Raw genomic sequence first — 22,576 nt, 5'->3', positions numbered from 1 at the left:
CCAGTTCCTTCTTCTGAAGTACAGCCTACAGCATCTGGTGTTCATTGGGGGCCTCTCATCCAAGTACAAACTAGAACTATCCCTGCTTAGCTTCCAAAATCAGATGGGATTTGGTGGCTTTAGTGTATATAGGCCCTACTCCAGCAGTGAAGTATATGATCTGCTGCTGCTCATGTGTAACCAGATTGGCAGATCTGTTTGTTGCTATTCTGATTCTTTACCTTCAAGTCACGATAGTGAGAATATTCTTAAAATGCACCTTGGGTAAAGTAAAAACCTGGGAATGTACCTGGAAATAAATCTTATAAAACTCAAAATGCATTACTTCCAAGTAGATGGGCACCCACCAATGGCACTACATTTTTGTGGTTTTCCTGTGAGGCAAAAGGCTATGCTGGCAGGGTCTCCCATGTCAGACTAAATGGACCAAACAGCTACTGAGCAGCAGCAGTAGTGAGGGATTGGTGACATTGGCGGAGGATCTCTCAGAGACAACGGTGGTGGCCCTGTAGCTAATTCTTGTTAGTACTGCACAGAGGGCGGCATAGTAAACTTCCTTTTGAAGATCTTTTACCATGAAAACTCTGTGACAAAACAGGCAAACAGTTTGCTCATCACAAACACATTCTTCAAGCAACCCAAGAAGTGACTGTATACATGGACATTACCTGATGGACAATATAGAAATAAAATATCTACATAATCAGAAGCAGAAAATAGAGAAGCTCCATTTTTGGGGGAAAGAACAATTACAGGAACATATTGTTCTGTGTTAGTCTGGAATATCAGTATGCAAAGGGATTTTGCAGTATCTTTGAGAGTAACGGTGTGAAAGAAGTTGTAGTGTGGGCTTTTATAAGCAGACCAAGGGCCAGAACAGACAACCCTGTCCCTGATCCGGCGTTTTTCTGGGCCAAAAAGAAGCTGTAAAATGCTGCTCCTTTTTGGGTCAGAAAAAAGCCACTCTTTCTGCTGCCATGGCAGCTTTTTGGTGCTCTTGTGGCATGCAGCATCTAAACACCATGCCGCCAGAGTGCCGAAAAGCTGCCTCTCCATGAACAGTGGGGCAGTGTGACGCTGGCTTCAGTGCAGCATTGGGGCATGTGTCATGAGTACACCATGTCCCCACACCGCTGGGAAGCCGGCACATTGTACAGGTCTGTACCAGCCCATAATCTACAAAAGCACCACCTCTTTTGCACAATTAACCACAAAGATGCTGCAGGCAAGATTTGTTCAGAGGAAGTTTGTTATTGCCTTCTCCTGAAGTTGAGAGCTGTGACTTGCCCAAGATAATAATGCTTGGTAAGGTAGAAGGTATTAGGAAAAGAGGAAAACCTCATTACAAATGGATTGACTCAGTGAAGGAAGCCATGGCTCTGAGTGTGTAAGACTTGAGCAAGGCTGTTGATGATAGGATGACTTGGAGGTCTCTCGTTCATGAGGTTGCCATAAGTTGAAGTTGGCTTAAGGACAGTTTTAATAAGAACAAGGATTTGGCATTGTGTTCTGCTAGCCTTATTTTTACCTGCTCAATGCTGTTCAAGTTAGGTCCCACTTTTACTAGTATTCCTGTAGACTTTGAAATTTAGAGAGACTTGCGCATCACTCACTATGCTTTCTATGATATTATTCTGCTGCTGAAACATTCAAGGATGTCTCTTCATTTTAGCAGTTTCTACAGTACTAAACTTAGTAATGACTTGGTAATGAGTCAGGGAAATAGAGAAGAGTTAAGGGACAAGAAGAGGAATAGAAAATGAGGATGATCTATAAATGTTTATCGGGAGGTGAGCTAACTTTAGAAAGCCTCTTCATTCTTACTTGTCTGATGACTAGCCCCCCTGGTTTAAAAGATTAAATCAAGAGTTGTAGGGTGAATGGTGGTATGGATTTTTAAAAATAGTTTGTTTTGTTTATGTTGCTGTACCAGTTTACTTAGATGAGACTTGATGTTAGTGATGGAAATAACTATGCCAAATTGTTTATCTAAATGCAGGCATGATCGTAACATGCAGTCTATTTTTTTTTCCAATTATGCACTGAGACTTAGAAGATAAGACAACAAAATTATAGCTGGGTATCCCCTCCTATTTCCTCCAAATCAATCCAGTTATGTGGCCATAGGATATAGGATGTATTTCTAAGACAGAAGTCTAATGAATATTTACTTGGAAATATACAGTATGCTGAAATTTCTTGTCAGACATTCACACCTTACATCAATGAAAAAACTCTGTCACTTATGATGAGTAGAACCATCTGCTTCATGAGCTTTAGCCTGCTGTCCCTCCTTGTAAACAGACTAGTGCTAGACTGTCATGCCAAGAAGCAGTTTCAGCAGTTCTGAGTAGATTTTTTGTGGGTAAGAAAACCAGCTTTCTCTTTGAAACAATAGCTTACACAAAGAGATCTATTCATCACTAAAGTACACTTGACACCTTTTATTTCAAGTAGCAACCTTGTATAGAACAACTATCCTTGAAGTAGATGTCTTCACATCCATGAAGAGCATTTCACTGGAGGATATATCTAATGGGAAATAGCAGGTGCAGTCAGTATATTAGTATGAAGACAGTGGAAGGAGCCAACAGCCAGTTATAAATGGTTTGTAAAATGAATAAAAATGAGTTCATGTCAAGTATAAGCAAGACATAGCCCTCTTCCAATTTGGATACATTTTCGTTCTTACCCTTAGCATCTTGCACATTATTGATTCTAATGATTGTTTTAATGCTCTGTTATATTATTTTGGTTGCATTGCTTTTAAAAATAATGGTATCGATTAAATACCTCTTGAGATCTCTGCAAGACATTCATTCTCTGGTTTTATGCAGATTCAAAATTCTTCTTTTTTGCACAGAATATGTTCTTAGCAATCATTAATGACACATACTCAGAAGTGAAAGCTGACTTTTCAGTTATCCCAAGCAGAGATTTTGAGATCAGTGACCTTATTAGACAGGTAAGAATCTGAAGTCGTTTTAGCAACAAAATAATGTCTACTTTGATGGGATATTGTGCACTTTTTTGACCTGTAAAAACACTTTTATCCTGTCCCATTTTCTTTTAACATGTATTTTCTAAGATATTACCTGCAGTGAGCACTATATACATAACATAAAAGAAGTAGTGTGTATTTTGCATAGCTCCTTAATAGCACAAATGGTTCTAACAGTACTTAAGAGTTTTATGTGGCATATTGACTAGAGCAGATCCCCTTCACATAGTTGTATTTGCTTGAGAATGGGTGATGCCAATTAATCATTTACCATTCTTGCATAGGCAGTCCTCCCAGTTGGAAAGGGGCAAGCACTTCTTAGCACATCCTTGTGGGTAATTTCTCTCTTGATCTATTTAAAATCTGATTATTCTTAAATTAAAACATGATCTTCTACCATCTGAAGAACAGAATTCCATATCCTTTAAATTATAGGTAATTTTACTCCATTTTGCTTCTGTTAACCCTTTTACCTATTACATGCTCATCAACTCCAAGCTGTCTTGGATGAAACCAATTATCTAGACCCATTTCAAACTGGCTTCAGGACAGGCTTTGGGGTTGAGACTGCCATGGTTGCTTTGACTGAAGATCTGCGTCTGAGCATCGACAGGGGCAGTGTGCCCCTGTTGGTGCTCCTAGACCTCTCAGCGGCTTTTGATACGATAGATCATGGCATCCTCTTGGATCGCCTGAGGGGGCTGGGAACTGGAGGCACTGCATTGCAGTGGTTCCGTCCCTATCTCTCGGGCAGATCCCAGAGGGTGCTGCTCGGGGACAGTTGCTCCAGTAAAAGGGAGCTCACCTGTGGAGTCCCGCAGGGTGCTATTCTGTCCCCGATGTTATTTAACATCTATATGAAGCCGCTGGGTGAGATCATTCGGAGTTATGGAGCTGGGTGTTATCAGTACGCTGATGACACCCAAATCCATTTCTCCATGTCTCGTTCGTCGGCCTCGAATTCTGATGGCGTCTCCTCTCTCAATGAATGTCTTCGGGCTGTAATGGGTTGGATGAGGAAAAACAGATTGACATTGAATTCAGACAAAATGGAAGTGCTCACGGTAACGGCCCCGAAACCAAGAATTGGGTTGCAACCTCCAGTCCTGGATGGGGTCACACTCTCTGTCAAGAACTGTGTTCGCAGTCTGGGGGTGCTCCTTGACTCGTCACTCCTGATGTTGAACCAGGTAAATGCGACAGTCAGGAGCACCTGTTATCAGCTTTGGCTGATACGCCAGCTGCGCCCTTTTCTGTAAGTAAGGGATCTTGAGACTGTTGTGCACGCGCTGGTAACCTCACGTCTAGACTTCTGTAATGCGCTCTACATGGGGCTACCCTCGTGCTTGGTCCAGAAACTGCAATTAGTACAGAATATGGCAGCCAGAGTAATTTCTGGAACATCCATGAGGTACCATATTACGCCGGTTCTAAAGTCCCTCCACTGGCTGCCCTTTAGCTTCCGGACCCAGTACAAGGTGTTGGTTATCACCTTTAAAGCCCTAAATGGCTTGGGTCCAAACTATCTTCGGGACCGCCTTCTCCCCATAATCCTCCCCGCGCACTCCGCTCCTCTGGGAGAGACCTACTTCAGCCACAAAAATCTAGGCTTTCGACTACCTCCCAGAGGGCATTTTCCATCGTCGCCCCTAGACTGTGCAATGGCCTGCCGGATGAGATCCGTCTACTTACATCCTTAGACAGCTTAAAAAAGGCTGTTAAGATGGATCTCTTCCAGCAGGCCTTCCTAGAATAGAGAACCCGGCCTTAGAAGAACGTCTGGGAAAGATACTGCTGCTCCCACTGATTGTTTGCGGGTGTGATGTTGCTGACTTTTGGGTCAGTTTTTAACTTGTATGTTTGTTTGTGTATTTTTTGTTTTGTGCCTTTTTAAATACTGTATTGGATTTAATACTTTTTTAAGGAGGGGAGGGTATTAGGGATTTTATATGTTCTGTATTTTTAACTTTCTTAGCCGCCCCAATTGTTCTCAGAGGGGCGGGATACAAATAATAATAATAATAATAATAATAATAATAATAATAATTATTGAAAATTACTCTGTAGCTTCTCGACCATATTTCTCTTTTTTCTCATGGCTTCTCTAGTGTTTCATTTCATGCTGGGAATGCAAACAAGCAACTGCTATATTTTACATTTAATATGTTTTATTATACCACAATTTTTTGTCCCACCAGTTTTTAGTCCATACTGAAAATATTTTGTACCAGCCAGAAACCAATCAAGATAGGCATTGGGCTGAAGCTCATGGCCTGGAAGAAGCGGCTTCTGGCCGCTCAGGCTCCGATTGTGCCAGGACCGTGGCAACTGCACGGTCTGCTTCCAAAGTGGGCCATTGCTATAGTCCCAAATGGGCTGCCAGTAGGAGTGGATTTAATCCGCTCCTAAAATGTCCAGCTCTTGCCCTGTAAGCGCAGCCATGGCGTGGCTTCCAGCTGCTTTGGAGGTGTGTGTCATCTAGATGCCATGCCCCCAAAGCTGCCAGAAGCCACTTTATTTGGCTTATGTGTTTTGGGCCATTAAGGGGAAGATATATCCCCTGTGAATAACATGTTTTTTTCTCTAGCCAAGGGATTATTTCAAAGATAAAAGCTTCAGCAGTCAGATTTGCAAATTCAGCCCATGTTTACGTTCCAGCGACCAATCACAAAATAAAGCATGCTGCATATATTCTTCCAGCTTTCTAAGAATTCATAGAATCCGACATCTTGCTGTTTTGTGACATTTTAGTTGCTCATAAGATGTTGCCCTACTGCAATTTTCTGATATTGTCACTTAGCTTGGTTTTTCATATTGTTCTTAGAGTTACAACAAAGCTCTAGTCAAACTCAAGTTGAAGAGGCAGACATCACAGACAGAAGACTTATACAGCTTGAAAAGGTAGATAGAAAAACTAATGTGTTCTGGTGCTTTTGTTTTTAATTTTCTACCAATTTAATTTCCACAGGTCAGACTAATAATGATATCATAGGCTGAGGTTAGCTGGAGCTGCTCAAAGCCTTCTGCACAGGGTGAGGATGAGACCTCAATGTACAGCTAGCTAGCAGCATATTTCCACATAAGCAGGCAGAGAGCCTACATTAAGAAGACAGAGTATAATTATTACAAATGCTCATGGAGAGTGTGGGCATGAGGGAACACCTAGTTATGTTGTTGTTGTTTTCTGTTTTTGTTGTTGGATGCACTGGGCATTCCCCTGCACCCCTGCCCTGCTTTCCACTGGCAACACAATAGCTGTGTGGGAAAGGGATGGCACCAAGATCTTATGAGGATTTAAGTTACAGGAGCTCCATCCCAGATCCAGTGTGGCAACCCTGCTCTTAGCACTTTTCCTTAGAGCTACATTATAACTTACTCGGAATGTGGTGGAGTCTCCCTCCTTGGAAATCTTTAAACAGAGGCTGGATGGTCATCTGTTGGGTATGCTTTGATTGAGAGTTCCTGCATGGCCGGGGGTTGGACTGGATGTCCCTTGTGGTCTCTTCCAACCCTATGATTCTATGATCTGCCCTGCCTCCCTCTGAGACTTGACAGCTGTGTGCATAGGGGTAGCACCTTGTGCTCCATTCATAAAGAGATATGCATAAGCTTGTGTTTTACCTCACCTTATTCTATGGGGATAGGTTCCATATAAGCCATAGTTGGGGATAAAGATAGGTCACAAGAGAATTCTTTATTGTTGCAATGATAAATGGTTTATTGAAGTCAAGTGACAAAACATCCACTGAATTAAATGGAAGCAGATTGCCCAAGTTGGAAGAAATGGGAGGGGAAATTCACCCCAGCCCTAAACAAGATAGAATTAGGACCAAGCTAGAGGTTTTAAGAAATGTATTACAACTGTTGCAGATCCATTACTATTTTTCTCATCTCCTAATTTCTAAACTCAGCTGTCCCCAACAAGATTGCAATTCCTAGCAAAGGCCACTAGATGCATATGATGAGAGTTCAGCACCTCTGGAAGACATCAGATTTGGAAAAGCTACTGTTGTTAAAGTGGATACATGTTATGCACTTCTTGTATTTAGTGTTTCCCTACTTGTTACACTATGTCATTTGGCTGCTATATGCAAGGCACAAGGAAATGCTGGATATAATGACAAGGTGTTATGCATCTGCTTCAACTCGACAGTAAATATTGTGCGATGAGAGAAATGCATTAGCTATATTTTTTGTTAACATCTGGCTTGACCCCTCAATTCATCTGATTTGATCAGTCACTGTGTCACAAAATTATGCATGCCCTCCCTCCAAAAATAAAATTAATTTTATATCTATTTCACTTGAGCTTTTATTTTAGTAAATATAGTTTACCAGTGTTTCTTCCATTTAGAGAAGATTAAAGAAGCTGTATTTAATATGGCTTTTTGTTGTGTTTTCTTCCCTTGTATGCCTTTTAGAAAAGGACAGTCCGCTTCCAGAGCAGATGTTTCCAAGGCTTTCTCCAGAGTAAGTAGTGTGGATAGGATATGAATCATATGCTTCTATTTTCCATGTTTGAACTCAGTCCAAGCAGTGAACTGCAAGGGAACATCATGGATTGACTCTATTATGTAAGATGTAATATAAATGACAATGCAGTTTAAAAGTCTTTTATGCCTCTGGAATAGTTTGGCCGTCTCTGTGTAATGAAAAGCTATTGGCAGCTTTCTTTTATAGCAGTGTTTCTGTGCAATTTCTTCAAAGCATCTGAAGTTCTCACACTTGAGCAATCTGTAGTTGCAAATAGTTACTTACATGGTGACATTTTAAAATAGGTGCCACAACAGGTGGCTCCAGAACCAAACCTAAACCCCAGAAGAATGGCAGATGGTCCTTCTGTTGCCTTGCCAATATAAAAATAAAATAGATAATTATTATGAGGGGAGCAGGAAGTCACTGTGGCATTAATAAGAGAATTTGTGGACAAACTACTTCTGGGTTTGTATGTTTTTGAAAGGTGAACCTTTGGCTAGTTACTGTTTATTTTAGTGGTCCACTGAAATTTATCCTTACTGACTATGGGTGGAATTTTCTCAGCTGCATTGCTATGTAACTACCACAATTACATAGCTAAGTAGTGTCTCTTGGCCTGACCCCTCTCCTCCCCCCCACCCCCCGTCCTTATTTACTGGGCAGCAGCTGCTGTGATCAATGAGAATCTGTTCCTCTGTTGATTGGAAAGCACTTCACTGATTTTCCCACTCCTTTCATGAACAGTCTCCATTGCAACAGGGCCCTTGTTGCAATTCTCCTTGCATCTTTGATCAGAGTGGTTGCAGTCTACTAAATGGGGACTGGGGGATTATCACAGTCCCAGTGTATTCCCTGAAGCAGTGAATTTGTAGATATTGGGTAAGTGAACCAGTCTCAAAGGTGTAACTCATTACACATTCATAATTTCCTCTGTGAATTCCAGCCATTGTCTTCTTGTGTTCTGTACTATAGTTCTCCTGAGAAGTCATGCTCTCATACAGAATCAACATGTGACAAAAAAAAATCTAACTGGTGATCCAAGAGGGCAACAACTGGTCTTTTCTCCTAGCTGCAGAACTGCTGCAGGATGCTGCTGGGTGCCTGTCACTCTCCCCTGGAACTAAATGATCATAAGAAGTTATCTCATTTTAGGAAGATGCCTTCCATGGGTGACACAAGAAGTAGCTCAATGGAACTACATAGGTAGTTATGGGTTATATTCTGCCTGTTTGATGCAGGATCTTGGGCATTATCTCCCACCTGTATCAGTTCTGATTTTGGCCAGTTAATCAACCCAAACAAATCTACACAAGTGTTAATCACCTCTTGTAATGCTGGAACAAAAGGCTGAGGTTTGCATAGAGAATAATTTAAAATTCTAAAGAGCTGTACAAAAGTCATGAATATTATTTTATCTAATGCTGCAGGCCAGTGGGTGGATAGCAGGGCAGCTATGAAAGAACTAGACAAGATTCTTAAGTGCAAAAATATAAAACTGAATGCTAAAGTTAGAATCATCCAAGCCACATTATTCCTCACTATGTATGGTTGTGAGAGTTGGACAGTGAAGAAAGTGGATAGAAAGCAAGCAACTCATTTGAGATGTGGAGCTAGAAAAGAGTGCTGAGGATAATGTGGATGGCCCAAAGGACAATCAAATGGGTTCTAGAACTGATCAAGCCAGAACTTTCCTTGGAAGCCAAGTAACTAAATTAAATCTGTCATACTTCAATCACATCATGAAAAAGCATGACTCAGTAGAAAAGACAATGATGCTGGAGAAGGTGAAGGGCAGTATAAAGAGAGGAAGACTGCACACCAGATGGATAGACTCAATCAAGGAGGCCACAGCTCTGAGCCTAAGCAGAGTGCCCTGAGGACAGGGGCCTTGAAGATGTCTCATTCACAGGGTCGGCATGAGTCGAAGTCAACTTGAAGGCAGTTAACACACAAACACACAAGCCAGTACTTCCATACCTAAGTCAAATATAAGAGGAGGAAAGGACAGCCATGTCCAATATCAATTTCAGACAGATATGGTGCATTAAAAATATCAGTCAATGCAAGGGATCATAAAAGCAAATGAATCTGAATAAATTTAAAATATTTTGGAAGAAAAACAAATTTAGCCAAAGTATCAAATTTAGCAAAGTAGCACGCTTTGTCAATATATTTATTTGAATACTTTTCCAGTGAAAAAATATGGCTTAATTGGATTTTTCACTATTCAAAATAACCAGTTCAACAGTTAATCTGAGACTTGAAATTTACCTATGTTGAATAAATCCTACCTGACTAACCTACAAAAGTCTATTAACAAAAAACAGGTGATTTGTTGTTGTTTGTTTGTTTACCATCAGTGTTTGTTTAAAAGATGCCCCAAACTTGCACATTAGGTATGGTCTTGCTAGTTCTTGGAATTATTGTAATATAAGCCCTGTATAATGAACATGAGAGAACCAGACCCCAAAATATCATTATACAAATGATGCAATTTTAGAATTAAAAAGTCTGCAAACCCTTTATACATTTAATAGGAAACCATGGGAATGGGAATAATGATTTGCAGGTAGGGATGATTGGTACATCCCTGCATGCAGGTTGCTTCAGCACAGAGGAATTCCTTCTAAATTTCTTGTGTTTAACCTTATTCATGCAGAATATAATTTAGACTACTTGGATTACAAATTGGGTTTTCTGTTTCGTGGGGAAACAGTTCTAAAATGCACCTGCTGAGTTGTCCAGAGTTTCTGCCCTGAAAGGCTAACTAAAGCAAATAAAGTTAAATAAATTAAAATAAAGTTTCTATCAACTCATTCTGTGAGTTTTTCAGAAAGTTCTTTACTTAATGCTACATTTCACCATTTTTTGCAATGTTGTTCTAGAATCAGCACATTTATCCAGGCTTGCATATACTTGGTCCTTCAACATCGTGCTTGTTTATGTGGATCAAAATCAGGCACTTATTTTAAGAACAGAATATATCTTGCTGTCTTAGGTTCCTCTTCCTTTTTCTCTTTTGTGTGTATTTTCTGTAATAAACTTACTTAAGAAATAGTATGGCACAGCATGCTAATAGAGTGGACATGGCTTGATGGTGGGGATTTTTCCTTTTTAAGTGATGTGCACTCTCTCTGTGTCTCTATACAGGATTTCAGCAGGAAGACAAGACCTCAGACTTCCACATCTTCAGGAGGTCTTGATTCTGTTTCTCACCGGGAATTCCAGAAGTAAGCTGAAGTTTATTCTACAATCCCAGTAGTCTTCCATTTTCAGACCCTGAATCCACCTTTAGATGAAAAATCCATCTGGGGTTCACCTCTTAATTTCTGTTACCATGTGTTTGTATGTAGTATTGTTATTACACCACCTTAGGCTAGGCTTTGATATGGATGATGCTACCCTATTAGCTAATGACTAGGGCTTGATGAAAAGAACAGCAGCATAAGAACAGTGATGCTGACCCAAAGCACTATTTTATTGTGGCAACAGGTAACAGTAAAGATGGAGAAAACCATCTCCATCACCATCAAAACTGCCCTATCATGAGCAGCTTGGGATCCAACTGGGCAACTATATCTCCTGACAACCTTTGGTGTAATTCTCCTGTCAGCATAGCACCCATTGACATTTTATCATTGCCTACCCTGGTGTCACCTTTGTGAGTGTATTTGCCAGTGTATCCTGGCCAACAATATTGTAGCCATTGAATTAACAAAGGCAGCCATTCAATTACATGCTCACCTGAATAGGCAGCCTCTATTAAGGATATCAGCCAGTATGGTGTAGTGGTCTGAGTGTTAGACTCATAGGACTCTGGTATACCAGGGTTCAAATCCCCACTCAGCCATGGAAACCCACTGGGTGACCTTGGATATCACATTCTCAGCCTCAGGAGAAGGCAATGGCAAACCTCTGAACAAATCTTGTCAAGAAAACCCCATGGTAGGTTTGCCATAGGGTTGCAAACCCTAACTGGAAACAAATTAGTGCTGGGGGACTTCAACATCCATGTTGTGACTGCCCTTTCAGGAGTGGCTCAAGACTTCCTGGCCTTCATGACAACCATGGACCTGTCCCAAGTAGTATCTGGCCCTACTCATGCTGCTGGGCATTCTCGACCTTGTTTTCTGTGCTGGGTGGGGTGGTGATGATCTTGGTGTGGTGGAACTCTCCACAGTTCCATTGTCATGGACAAATCATTATCTGGTCAGGTTTAGACTCACTGGGACTCAGAACCTCTGCAGGGGTGGGGGACTGAATAGGATGGTCTGCCCCAGGAGACTGATGGATCTAGAAGGATTTCTGAGGGCTCTTGGGCAGTTTCCTATAATAATAAATAATAAAAATTTTATTTATATACCGCCTTTCCTGAGATCAAGGCGGTTAACAACATTTCACATTGACAATAGTTAAAACCATCACACATCATTAAAAACATCTTAAAATATAAAACATAGCAATAAACCAACTCAACAGTGCTGTCGAGAGGGGAGGAGGGGTTATTTCAAGGAACAGAAGTCAGGGGTATGCCTGCTTAAAAAGGTGTGTTTTTAACCCCTTCTTAAATTGGTCTAATGAGGTGGCCGAGCGGAGCTCGTCGGGAAGCGAGTTCCAGAGCTTGGGGGCCAAGGTAGAAAAGGCCCTCTGGGTGGTAGTAGACAATCTAGCCTCTGGAACCCTCAAAAATTGCTTCCCGACCGACCTGAGTGTGCGAGGTGGATTATATGGGGAAAGGCAGTCCTCCAAGTACCCTGGGCCCAAGCCATGTAGGGCTTTATAGGTAATAACCAACACCTTGTATTACGCTGGGAAGCGAATAGGCAGCCAATGAAGGTCTTTAAGGACCGGTGTTATATGACTGGCCCTGGACGTACCAGTGACCAGTCTTGCCGCCATATTCTGCACCAATTGCAGCTTCCGGGTATGGTACAAGGGTTGCCCCATGTAGAGCACGTTGCAGAAATCCAACCGAGAGGTTACCAGAGCATGTACTACTGTTTCAAGGTCCCCCCAGCCCAGGTAGGGACGCAGCTGGCGTATCAGCCGAAGCTGATGACAGGTGCTCCTGACCGTCGCGTCCACCTGAGATGTAAGGTGGAGCGACGAGTCAGGGAGCACCCCCAGACTGCGCACAGAGTCCTTCACGGGAAGCGTGATCCCGTTCAGGACAGGTGGAACCACTGCCATCCCTGGGCCAGGAGAACCTATCACGAGTACTTCCGTTTTCTCTGGATACAGGCTGAGTCTGTTTTCCCTCATCCAGCCCATTACCGACTCCAGACAGGCAACGAGAGGAGAGATGCCATCCTTGGTCACTGAATCAGTCGGAGACATAGAGAAGACTATTTGGGTGTCATCAGCGTACTGATAACCCCGCGCCCCATGCCTCCGGATGATCTCTCCCAGCGGTTTCATGTAAATGTTAAAGAGCATGGGGGACAGAATGGCTCCTTGAGGGACCCCAGATGTAAGGGCCCTCTTGTTGCAGCACACGTCCCCCAGCTGCACCATCTGGAACCTCCCAGAGAGATAGGATCGGAACCACTGGAGCGCAGTGCCTCCGATTCCCAGCTCCACTAGGCGCTCCAGAAGGATACCATGGTCAATGGTATCGAAAGCCGCTGAGATGTCCAAGAGCACTAACAGGGACACGCTACCCCTGTCCATGCCCAGACGGAGATCATCGACCAGGGAGACCATAGCAGTCTCAACCCCGTAACCTGCTCGAAAGCAGGTTTGAAATGGGTCTAGATAATCCGTTTCATCCAAGATCGATTGAAGCTGGATTGCAACCGCCCTCTCGGTCACCTTCCCCAAAAATGGCAATAGCGATACTGGCCGATAATTATTATGCATCAGGGGGTCAAGGGAGGGCTTTTTTTAGCAATGGTTTTACAATGGCCAATTTTAAGCTCGATGGAAATTGCCCATCCCTCAATGATGTATTAATTATACGGTGTAACATGGAAGTTACTACCGTTCCCCCCTGAGCCGCTAGCCACGAGGGGCAGGGATCGAGAGAGCAAGTTGTCTTCCTAACACTTCCAAGGATCTTGTCCACATCCTCGGTATTTACAGACTCAAAGTGATCCAGTACAATCGAGTCCACGGAAGCTCTGGATACCTCTACTCTGGTATCTGCGCTAATACTAGCGTCAAGACCTTCCCTTATCAGAGAGGTTTTATCCGCGAAGAAGTTGTTAAATTGGTCGCAACAGGCCTTAGATGGTTCCAGAATAGGGTTCAGGGAGGAGGGAAGCTACGTAAGTTCCCTCACTACTCTGAACAGCTCTGTTGGACGTGACTCCGCGGACGTGATACGCGCAGCATAGAATGAGTTCTTTGCTGCGTCTATCGCCTCTCCATAGTCCTCCAAAAGGGAAGCTAGGAGAGCCTTGTCAGCTAAACGCTGGTGTCTCCGCCATTTGTGCTCTAGTCGTCGCAGAACCCGCTTCCTTGCCTGAAGATCTTCCGTATACCAGGGCTTATTTTTGGAAGCAGGCCTGAGAGGACGCTTGGGAGCGATACTGTGTATAGCCCTGGAGAGGTCAGTGTCCCAGGTGTTAGGGCGTCAACAGAATCGCCGTCATTCCCAACCATATACCCCTCTAGGGCTTCCTGTAACCTTTTGGGTTCCATCAGCCTTCAAGGGTGGACCATTCTAATTGGTTCGCCACCCCCAGGAGGGATCTGGGTAGATGCCTTGATATTAGCCTCCACCAGGAAATGATCCGTCCATGACAGGGCGGAAATATTAGTTATTTCCGCCCACGGAATTTCCATGTCCGAACAGAAGACCATATCAAGTGTATTACCCGCAGAATGCGTAGGTCCCGAGACCAGTTGTGACAGGCCCATGGCTGTCATGGTATCCATGAACTCCCGAGCCGCACCAGATGGAACATGGTTGGCCGCGAAGGGGATGTTGAAGTCCCCCAGGACCAAAAGCCTGGGGGACTCCATCATCAGCTCCGAGACCAATTGTGTCAGCTCGGTAAGGGAGTCTGTTAGCGCACGGGGTGGCCGATAGACCAACAGGATCCCTAAACTGTCCCTGGCCTTCAGGGTCAAGTAAATACACTCAATATAGGTGGTCTGCCGAACATGGTTCCTGGATAGGGACAAGGTGTTCTTATGAATCAAGGCAACCCCCCCCCCCCCCGCCCACCTAACCTGGTCTGGTCCTTCACTGAGTACCCGGCAGGTAGGGCCTGAGCCCACACAGCTTCCCCTTCAGGCCCAAGCCAGGTTATAGTAATGCAAGCCAGGTCACAGTTGTTATCTTCAAGCAGGTCATAAATGACGTGGGTCTTATTCTTAATAGACCTGGCATTGCACCTCGGCAGGTAATTCTGCTGAAGTCCTGGCTAACCTTTGGAATGAAGAAATGGCCAGGGCAGTGCACACAATCGCTCCTGAGCATCCCCTCTCACGGAGTGGAGCCAAACCAGCCCCCTGGTTCTCCAAGCAGTTGATGGTGATGAAGCAAATGAGACAGAGACTACAGCGATGTTGGCGGAAGACTCAGAATGAATCTGATTGAACACGAGCTAGAGCCTATTTGAAAGCTTATTCTGTGGCAATGCAGGCAGCAAAGAAATCATTTTTTGCTACCAGCATTGCATCTGCAAGGAGCCGGCATGCAGAGCTGTTTCGAGTGGTCAGGGGTCTTTTACACACTCACCCTCAAGTGGAGGATGCAGACCACTCAGAGGCTCACTGTGAAGAATTTGCGCAGCATTTTGCAGATAAAGTCACTCAAATCCGCTCTGACTTGGATGCTACAGTTGATACAGTGTCAGTGGATGTAACCTTGGCTCCTGTCAGTCCAGTGTTAATGGATACTTTTCAACTTGTGCAGCCTGGTGATGTTGACAGGATCCTTGGAGAGGTAAAAGCCACCATATGTATCTTGGACCCTTGCCCTTCTTGGCTTATTAAACAGTCCAGAGGGGGACTGGCTGAGTGGGTAAAGGAGGTAGTCAGTGCCTCCCTACACCGAGGCAGAATTCCATCCTGCCTACAAGAGGCTGTTGTGAGGTCTCTGTTAAAAAGGTAATCCTTAGATCCCACAATAATGAATAACTATCAGCCAGTGTCTAACCTACCATTTCTGGGCAAGGTTTTGGAACGTGTGGTGGCTTCCCAACTCCAGGAGTTTCTGGATGAAATGGATTATCTAGATCCATTTCAATCTGGTTTTAGGCCTGGCTATGGAACAGAGACAGCCTTGATTGCCTTGGTGGATGACCAACGCAAGGAACTAGACGGGGGAGTGTGTCTCTGTTGGTTCTCCTGGACCTCTCAGCAGCTTTCGATACATCGATCATGGTATTCTTCTGGACTGCCTCTCTGGGATGGGGCTTGGAGGTACTGTTCAACAGTGGCTCCATTCCTTCCTGGGCGGACAAGCCCAAAAGGTGATACTGGGGGACTCTGACCCCCTGGCCATTGATCTGTGGGGGTCCCTCAGGGTTCTGTGTTGTCCCCTATGCTGTTTAACATATACATGAAGCCGCTGGGAGAGGTTGTCTGGAGTTTTGGGATGCGGTGTCATGAATATGCAGATGACACTCAACGCTACTACTCCTTCCCACCTCAATCCAAGGAGGCTGTCCTGGTCCTAAACCAGTATCTGTCTTCAGTAATGGACTGGATGAGGGCAAACAAGTTCAAACTTAATCCAGACAAGACAGAGGTGCTCCTGGTCAGTCGGAAGACAGATCGGGGAATAGGGATCCGGCCTGTGTTAGATGGGGTCACATTCCTCCTGAAGACACAGGTTCGCAGTTTAGGGGTACTCTTGGATGCAGCTTTGAACCTGGAGGCCCAGGTCTCTGCTGTGACCAGGAGTGCTTTTGCACATTTAAAACTTGTGTGCCAGCTGCGCTTGTTCCTTGAGAAACCAGATCTGGCCACAGTGGTACATGCCTTAGTTACATCATGTTTGGACTACTGTAATGGGCTCTACATGGGCCTGCCTTTGAAAAGAATTCAGAAAATTCAGCTGGTTCAAAGGGCTGCTGCCAGGCTGTTAACGGACAGATTACAGAGATCATACAATGCCCCTGTTGAAACAGCTTCATTGGCTGCCAGTTTGTTTCAAGACACAATTCAAGGTGCTGGTTATTACTTATAAAGCCCTACATGGCTCAGGTCCACACTATTTGGCAGACTGTTTCTCCTGGTATGAACTGGCCTGGACTCTGAGATCCTCTGGAGAAGCCCTTCTCTCCGTCCCAACACCATCATAAACACAGTTGGTGGGGACACGAGAGAGGGCCTTCTTGGTGGCTGCCCCTAGACTCTGGAACTCCCTCCCAGGGAGACGAGAATGGCCCCCTCCTTGATGGCCTTCTGCAAGCAGGTGAAGACCTACCTATTCACACAGGCATTTAAGGAATTGCTATAAGGACAGGCTGGGATGTTGGACCATTTTAAAAATTTGTTAGTTTTTCTTCCTCTTATTTATAGTTTTTTTTCTTTTTAAAATGTTTTATTCTTTTAATAACTATCTGTTTTAATGTTGTAATAATTTAATTCCTTTTTAATGTAATTATTATTAATTTAATTTTTATGTTTTTAATTGTACTGTTTTTAATGCTGTGAAGCCGCTCTGAGTCCCAGTCCTGGGAAAAGAGTGGGATACAAATAAATATAATAAATAAACAAACTTGAAAGCACACTCTCCCCCCCCCCCCCCATTAAGGATATTCTGTATTGTAGTAAATCTAGGAGAAGAATCTGTCTTTGAAAAGGCTACTACTGAATGCTATGTTTGAAAAACATTGACATGAGCAACCTGCATTCACGAGATGGTCAGAGGCACAATCCACTAGCAATGGGGTTTCCTAGTGCAAACCAGGTCTGCAGAAGTCAACATTCTTTTTCAGTTGCTGTCCATTGAACTCCTGCCCTCCGCAATCAGTTTATTTTATCCTGCATACCGAGTGGTCGCATTTTGCATCCTCAGCTAAAAGCTGATCATATTTAGATAGTTAGACAGAATAACAATAAAGAGAGAGAGAGAGAGAAAGAAAAGGGAAATAAAATTAACATTTTACCTCAAAAAGATACAGAATCATCTATAAACTAAGTAGCTTCTCAAATGGCTGCCAAAACGCAAGCCTCCGTAGAAGTTGGAGCAGGATAATCTGAAAAAAGTTTTTATGGAAACCAATGAGTGTGGGTCAGAAGAAATACACCCTTTAACAAGAAAGAGAGCTGCTGCGGAAAAGCGTGATAAAATTGCTACGAAATTGCTAGGAAGAGATACAGAACTTGAGAAAAAAGATAAGGACCGACTTACCTCCACAAAATTCGTCCTCTGTTCCTGGTAAAGGGGAAATTGGATACTGATTGCAATGATACTGATGAACACGATGATGATTTTTTGCAAGAGCCGATGCAGCTCTCTCAAGTTCTCCTCTGACCACGGTGGCAAACTTGTGGGATGAGTGCCCCCTCTGACATGCAGAGACATTTTGAAGGGCTCATGGAGAAATGGGACGGTGGGGGGAGAAAGGAGGAGGTACACACCTGTTCCTCCCCCTTCCCTACCCTCTCATGCCTTTGACTGCCTCTCCAGAGACACCTCCAGAGGCCGGGTGGGGGAGAGGAAGTCCTGCCCCCAGAAATCCCATGCCCCTCCGGAAGGTCCATCCCCAGCACTGGGTAACACCCTTTGACAGAACTCCATTGAGTTTGAGTACTCGGTCCCTAAAAGGTTCGCCATCACTGTCCTAGGGGGTTATGCAGCCTCCTAGCCTTCCACGGTTGCCAAACAATACTGCAAACTCAATCCCTTTTGTGCATGAACATTTTCTTGAGGTTTAATTTCTTTCCTCCTCTTCACTTCTAGGCTCTCCAGATATGTTGCAGAAATGGAGAAACAACTGAAAGATGTGACATTTAAACTTAATGAGATTATGAAATCTATGTCCAGATGAATTGATTCACCAAAAAGACTAAAGTAACAAGCGGTAAGAGGAGAGGGCTAGTTTTATTATGGGACCTAAGAGAGGCTTCGCTGAATCAGCAGATACAGCATCAGACACCTCTATCTTAGTACTCCTGCTGCATTGGCATTGTTCCATTTGTACTGTGCCACAGAAAGGTTTACACAAAAGTTGAAGTAAACCATTCAGCATCCATGTCCCAGAAATAGGACCATTCTCACAACCCTGTGTCATTGTACTGAGAAAAAGGCTTTTTGTCTTTAAGTATTTTGAGGCAGATTTGTAAAGGAGAATATATTAACTTTGCTATCTATCTTTACTATCAGATATTTCCCCTTATAACTACTCCTTTAAAGGATAATGCACATCTGAAATGCAAGAGAATGGTATGTTGTCAGTATTTTAATTTCCTCAACACCCTTACAAGCCAGAATATAGCAAATATCTCCCTTGCCATGAAACAAGGAATCATGACTGTAGCATGGAAGAAATTTTAAGGAGTACAACATAGGCTTATTCAAAATTGCATGTAAAAAGCCATACTTATCTGTAATTTGTTCCAAATAATAGGCAATATATCTGTGTTTTCCATATCAGAAAAAATGTAACACTGAATTGTCTAGTCAGTCAAGCTTGAGATATAACAAAGCTCTGGAAGGATCTGTTGTAATCTCTACCAAGCTTCATCTTGCCATCTGATTTTATCATGTGCCCTTAGAAAAGGAAAAGCCAGGATGCCTCTAATAAATAAGGAAATGTGAGCTATCATTCAAGCAGTTTTTTTTTAATAAACTGGAGTTTGTTGTGGATCAGAAAAATCCAAGTTTGCATCAGAATTTTCAAAAACAAAACAGTTTTGTTTTTCTCAGTATTTGTGAACTGTTGGGAATGCTGAAGTAGTAATCTACAATCTTTGGATATATTCTCTCGTGCCAACTGATCATGACAGGAGACCAAAACTCCAAACCATTTTATCCATTGCCCCTTCCCTCTCTCCTCCACATTTTCTTCTATTTCCTTGCCAGCTGGTCGAGGATTTTCTCTCTCTTAATTATGTTAGTTGATAGACTATGGTATCTCCAGGAGATTTGTTGAAGAAAAAGAGAAAAAATATCAGTTCAAATGGGGAAAGGGAACAGCTTCAAGCTCTGTCAGATAAAAAGAACAAACTTCTGGGAGATGAATCCATCACTAATGCTGCTTGAATAGCTGCAGGTATGCAAGCTACAGAGCAAGATAATATAAATAAAAATGCTTTCACCATTCAGTTGGGTATTGAGAGGCATACCTTTGAACAGGCTTCAGAGTATTTCCTGAAGGGAAGGGGGATCTTTTTTTTTAAATTAATATTTTTATCAATTCAATAAAATTAAAATACAGTGCATATCTAAAACAGATACAGCTGGTCTTTGGTATCCATGGGGGATCTGTTCCAGATCCCCTCACAGATACCAAAATCCACATATGCTTGCCCCATTGTCCTCAATGGTGCTGTGGTACTGTGGGAAGTGGAAACATTATTAAAGGATATAGATGAAAAAAGAATTGATTTAGCTTTGAGAAGGTCTCATGAAGCTTCAGCACTGACCATTAGAGCATCAGTTGCAGTTTCCATGCTCCCTAGGGTAGCCATACTATGGGTGCAGGAAATCCTTGGTTTAGAGGATGTCAATTCTCAAACCATTAAATGAACATTACATAGGTTAGAAAAAGTCATCCACTATGTAGCTGATGCTGGATATGATGCCACTTTGAAGGCCTTCCAGAAGTGATGTGAACAAAATTAAGTACCAATGGAAGTGGTACAGATAGGTGATGTCTTTTCTTCAGAGTGGAACAAGGATGGAGTCCTAATACCTTAAAGAGGCAGATTGCAGCTCTGTTGACTTTGCTGGCAGTTAATGGAAAACCTTTATCTGCTCTTTCCCATGTCAAGAGGCTTTTGAGGTGCTTGGGTGGGTGGGGGGGGGGTGGCAACCTTACAACCTCAACCAACCAGTCAAGAGTCCCTGTGTGGTATTTGAATTTGGTACTTAATTATTTGACAAGAACTTCTTTTGAACCACTTTGTGAGTCATAACCAAGTTTAATGACTTTTAAAGCAAGATACTCGCATTTTAGATATAATTTACATGTATTTTTATATTGTTATATGTATTGTTATATTGTAGTGCTGTGCAATGACCTTTGGTCAAAAGCAATAAAATTTGAATTTGACTTTTAAAGTGACATTTGAAAACAACAGGACTTGAGGTCCCGCGGTATTTCTTTTATGCCAGGGTGGGCAAGTCCGGAACAGATCCCCACGTAAATCGAGGGTCCACTGTATTTGAAGATTTGATTAATATGTTCTTTCTAGGAATATATCTGCAGTCCTCCAGTGTAATTCTATAGCCAATTTTCCAGAGGTTGAGCTGGAATACCTAGAACTTTGTAGAGAGAACACTTTTCTAGGCATTTGTTGGTCCTCCAGCAGAATTCTATGATCAACGTATGGCAGATGTTGACTATAGAGTTGTGATGGAGGACCTAGAGATTCTTAGAGAGGTATTCTCTCAGGTTAAAAAAATAGTATTTTTTTATTTGCAGTTTTTCCACTTTCACAGAGGTCCTGTGTCACTAATGTGAATGGACCACTGTATATGTACTCTTGAGTGTTTTTTAATGATTTTAAAGTGTTGTATTTTAACTGTAGGTTTATGTGTTTTTAATTGTGTTTTGTATTTTAATATGTTGTACCCCATCTCAAGCTTTGAGGAGAGTTGGGAAAGAAATACATTTAATAATAAATTATTTATATCCTGCTTCTCCGATGATCAAAGCTGCTTACACTAAAAATATCCATAAAATACAACAACCCCATGTTTCACCATATGCCATTATTATTATTATTATTATTCACACAATCCAAGATCACATCAGTTTTGCACCTATTCAAGAAAATCTGTGGCAACTACAAAAACATTCAAAGTAACATCTTCATTGGAAGAAATTTGTAGGACAGCTGGATGCAAGGACCTTTCAGTGTTTATAGCACATTATAAAATGGATAAATTCAAGTCAGGACAGGCAGTAGGAATCAGGGAGCCACTCCCACCGATAAAGAATTTGAGTTGGGTACATCCCAAAAGTTGTGGATTGCTCCTTCAACCCGCCTGAGAACGAGAGGCTGATACTTACTGTGGATGATCATCTTAGGAAGACTGAAGGAGCAATCTACCTCTATCTGTGGCTGTGTCTAAAAAAACGAGACAGAAGATCCATTTCTGTCTAATTCTTCCTCATCATGCAAACCTAGGTAATAAAACTGAAGAGGAGGGAGAAGGGGCAGTGAATAAAATGGTTTCGACTGTCTTGATCAGCTGGTGCAAGGGAATACCCAAAGGCTGGGGATTGCTCCTTCAGGCTTCTTAGATCTTTGGAAGTAGGTTTCAACCTCTCAGTCACCATCAGTAATAAAATAAAATAAAATGGCATATTAACCATGCTTCTTCTTCATGGTCTCTGTGCCTCACACATATGGTAGAACTAAATCCAAGGCAGAAGAATTGCTTTCTGTGACATAACTTGTTAGTGGTGGCTAAGTGAAAGCTATAGTAAGCATGTAGGATGTTAACATGGGATAAAAAAGAAGGCCATGTTGTGGCTGAAAACTGCTATCTGTATGTGACTGCTTGCTTTAGTACAGAGCCTCCAAAGCTGTTTCATCCAATGAGAAACAGGTAAGAAATGTTTTTAAAAAGAATAAAGGATAAAAACCTCAGATTATTAAAATTTTAATTATTTAGAACAGGTCAAAAGACGCAGAGTGCCGGGAGCTGACATCCTGTCATGGATAGTAGCAATGAAGAGTGTTTTGAAATGAAAGATCAACTCCACTAGCAACTTGTTTAAGCCTTCAAATGTCACAGGAGACAAAATAAAGTCTTGTAGTTTTATATCTGTCAATTTAGTAGCTTATTCTGTATTCATTATTTGAGAAGCAGTCTATTACTTCAAACAAGGGTGAGCATTCCTTACATAGTAGATGTGTTATATTGATGGTGATCTTACTGTCCCAATAAGACAGAGCTGGCGTAGTGTAGTGATTTGAGCCTTGGTATGACTGGAGGCCAGGGTTGGAATCCTGGCTCAGCCA

The 22,576-nt window shown here is 42.6% G+C and overlaps 1 protein-coding gene and 1 pseudogene across 1 annotated transcript in view; both read left to right on the top strand.

Moving 5' to 3' along the window:
• Positions 1-22,376, top strand: part of PKD2L2 (polycystin 2 like 2, transient receptor potential cation channel) — a 38,080-nt gene extending 15,704 nt beyond the window's left edge. The window contains exons 10-15 of the mRNA XM_089529487.1: positions 2,864-2,965; positions 5,826-5,902; positions 7,423-7,471; positions 10,628-10,707; positions 18,342-18,462; positions 22,227-22,376. Coding sequence (XP_089385613.1) covers positions 2,864-2,965; positions 5,826-5,902; positions 7,423-7,471; positions 10,628-10,707; positions 18,342-18,429 — 396 coding nt within the window. The 3' untranslated portion in view covers positions 18,430-18,462; positions 22,227-22,376. The remainder of the gene's footprint in view (positions 1-2,863; positions 2,966-5,825; positions 5,903-7,422; positions 7,472-10,627; positions 10,708-18,341; positions 18,463-22,226) is intronic.
• LOC149321834 (uncharacterized) lies at positions 11,023-17,912 on the top strand (annotated as a pseudogene).
• Positions 22,377-22,576: the final 200 nt, after the last annotated feature.

Source organism: Sceloporus occidentalis, unplaced genomic scaffold (assembly GCF_023333645.1).
Source record: "Sceloporus occidentalis isolate IW3139 unplaced genomic scaffold, rSceOcc1.0.p SCAF_1, whole genome shotgun sequence".
Lineage (NCBI taxonomy): Eukaryota > Metazoa > Chordata > Lepidosauria > Squamata > Phrynosomatidae > Sceloporus > Sceloporus occidentalis.
The sequence above is the reverse complement of the archived record's forward strand: the minus strand, read 5'-3'. Positions and strand labels throughout refer to the sequence as shown.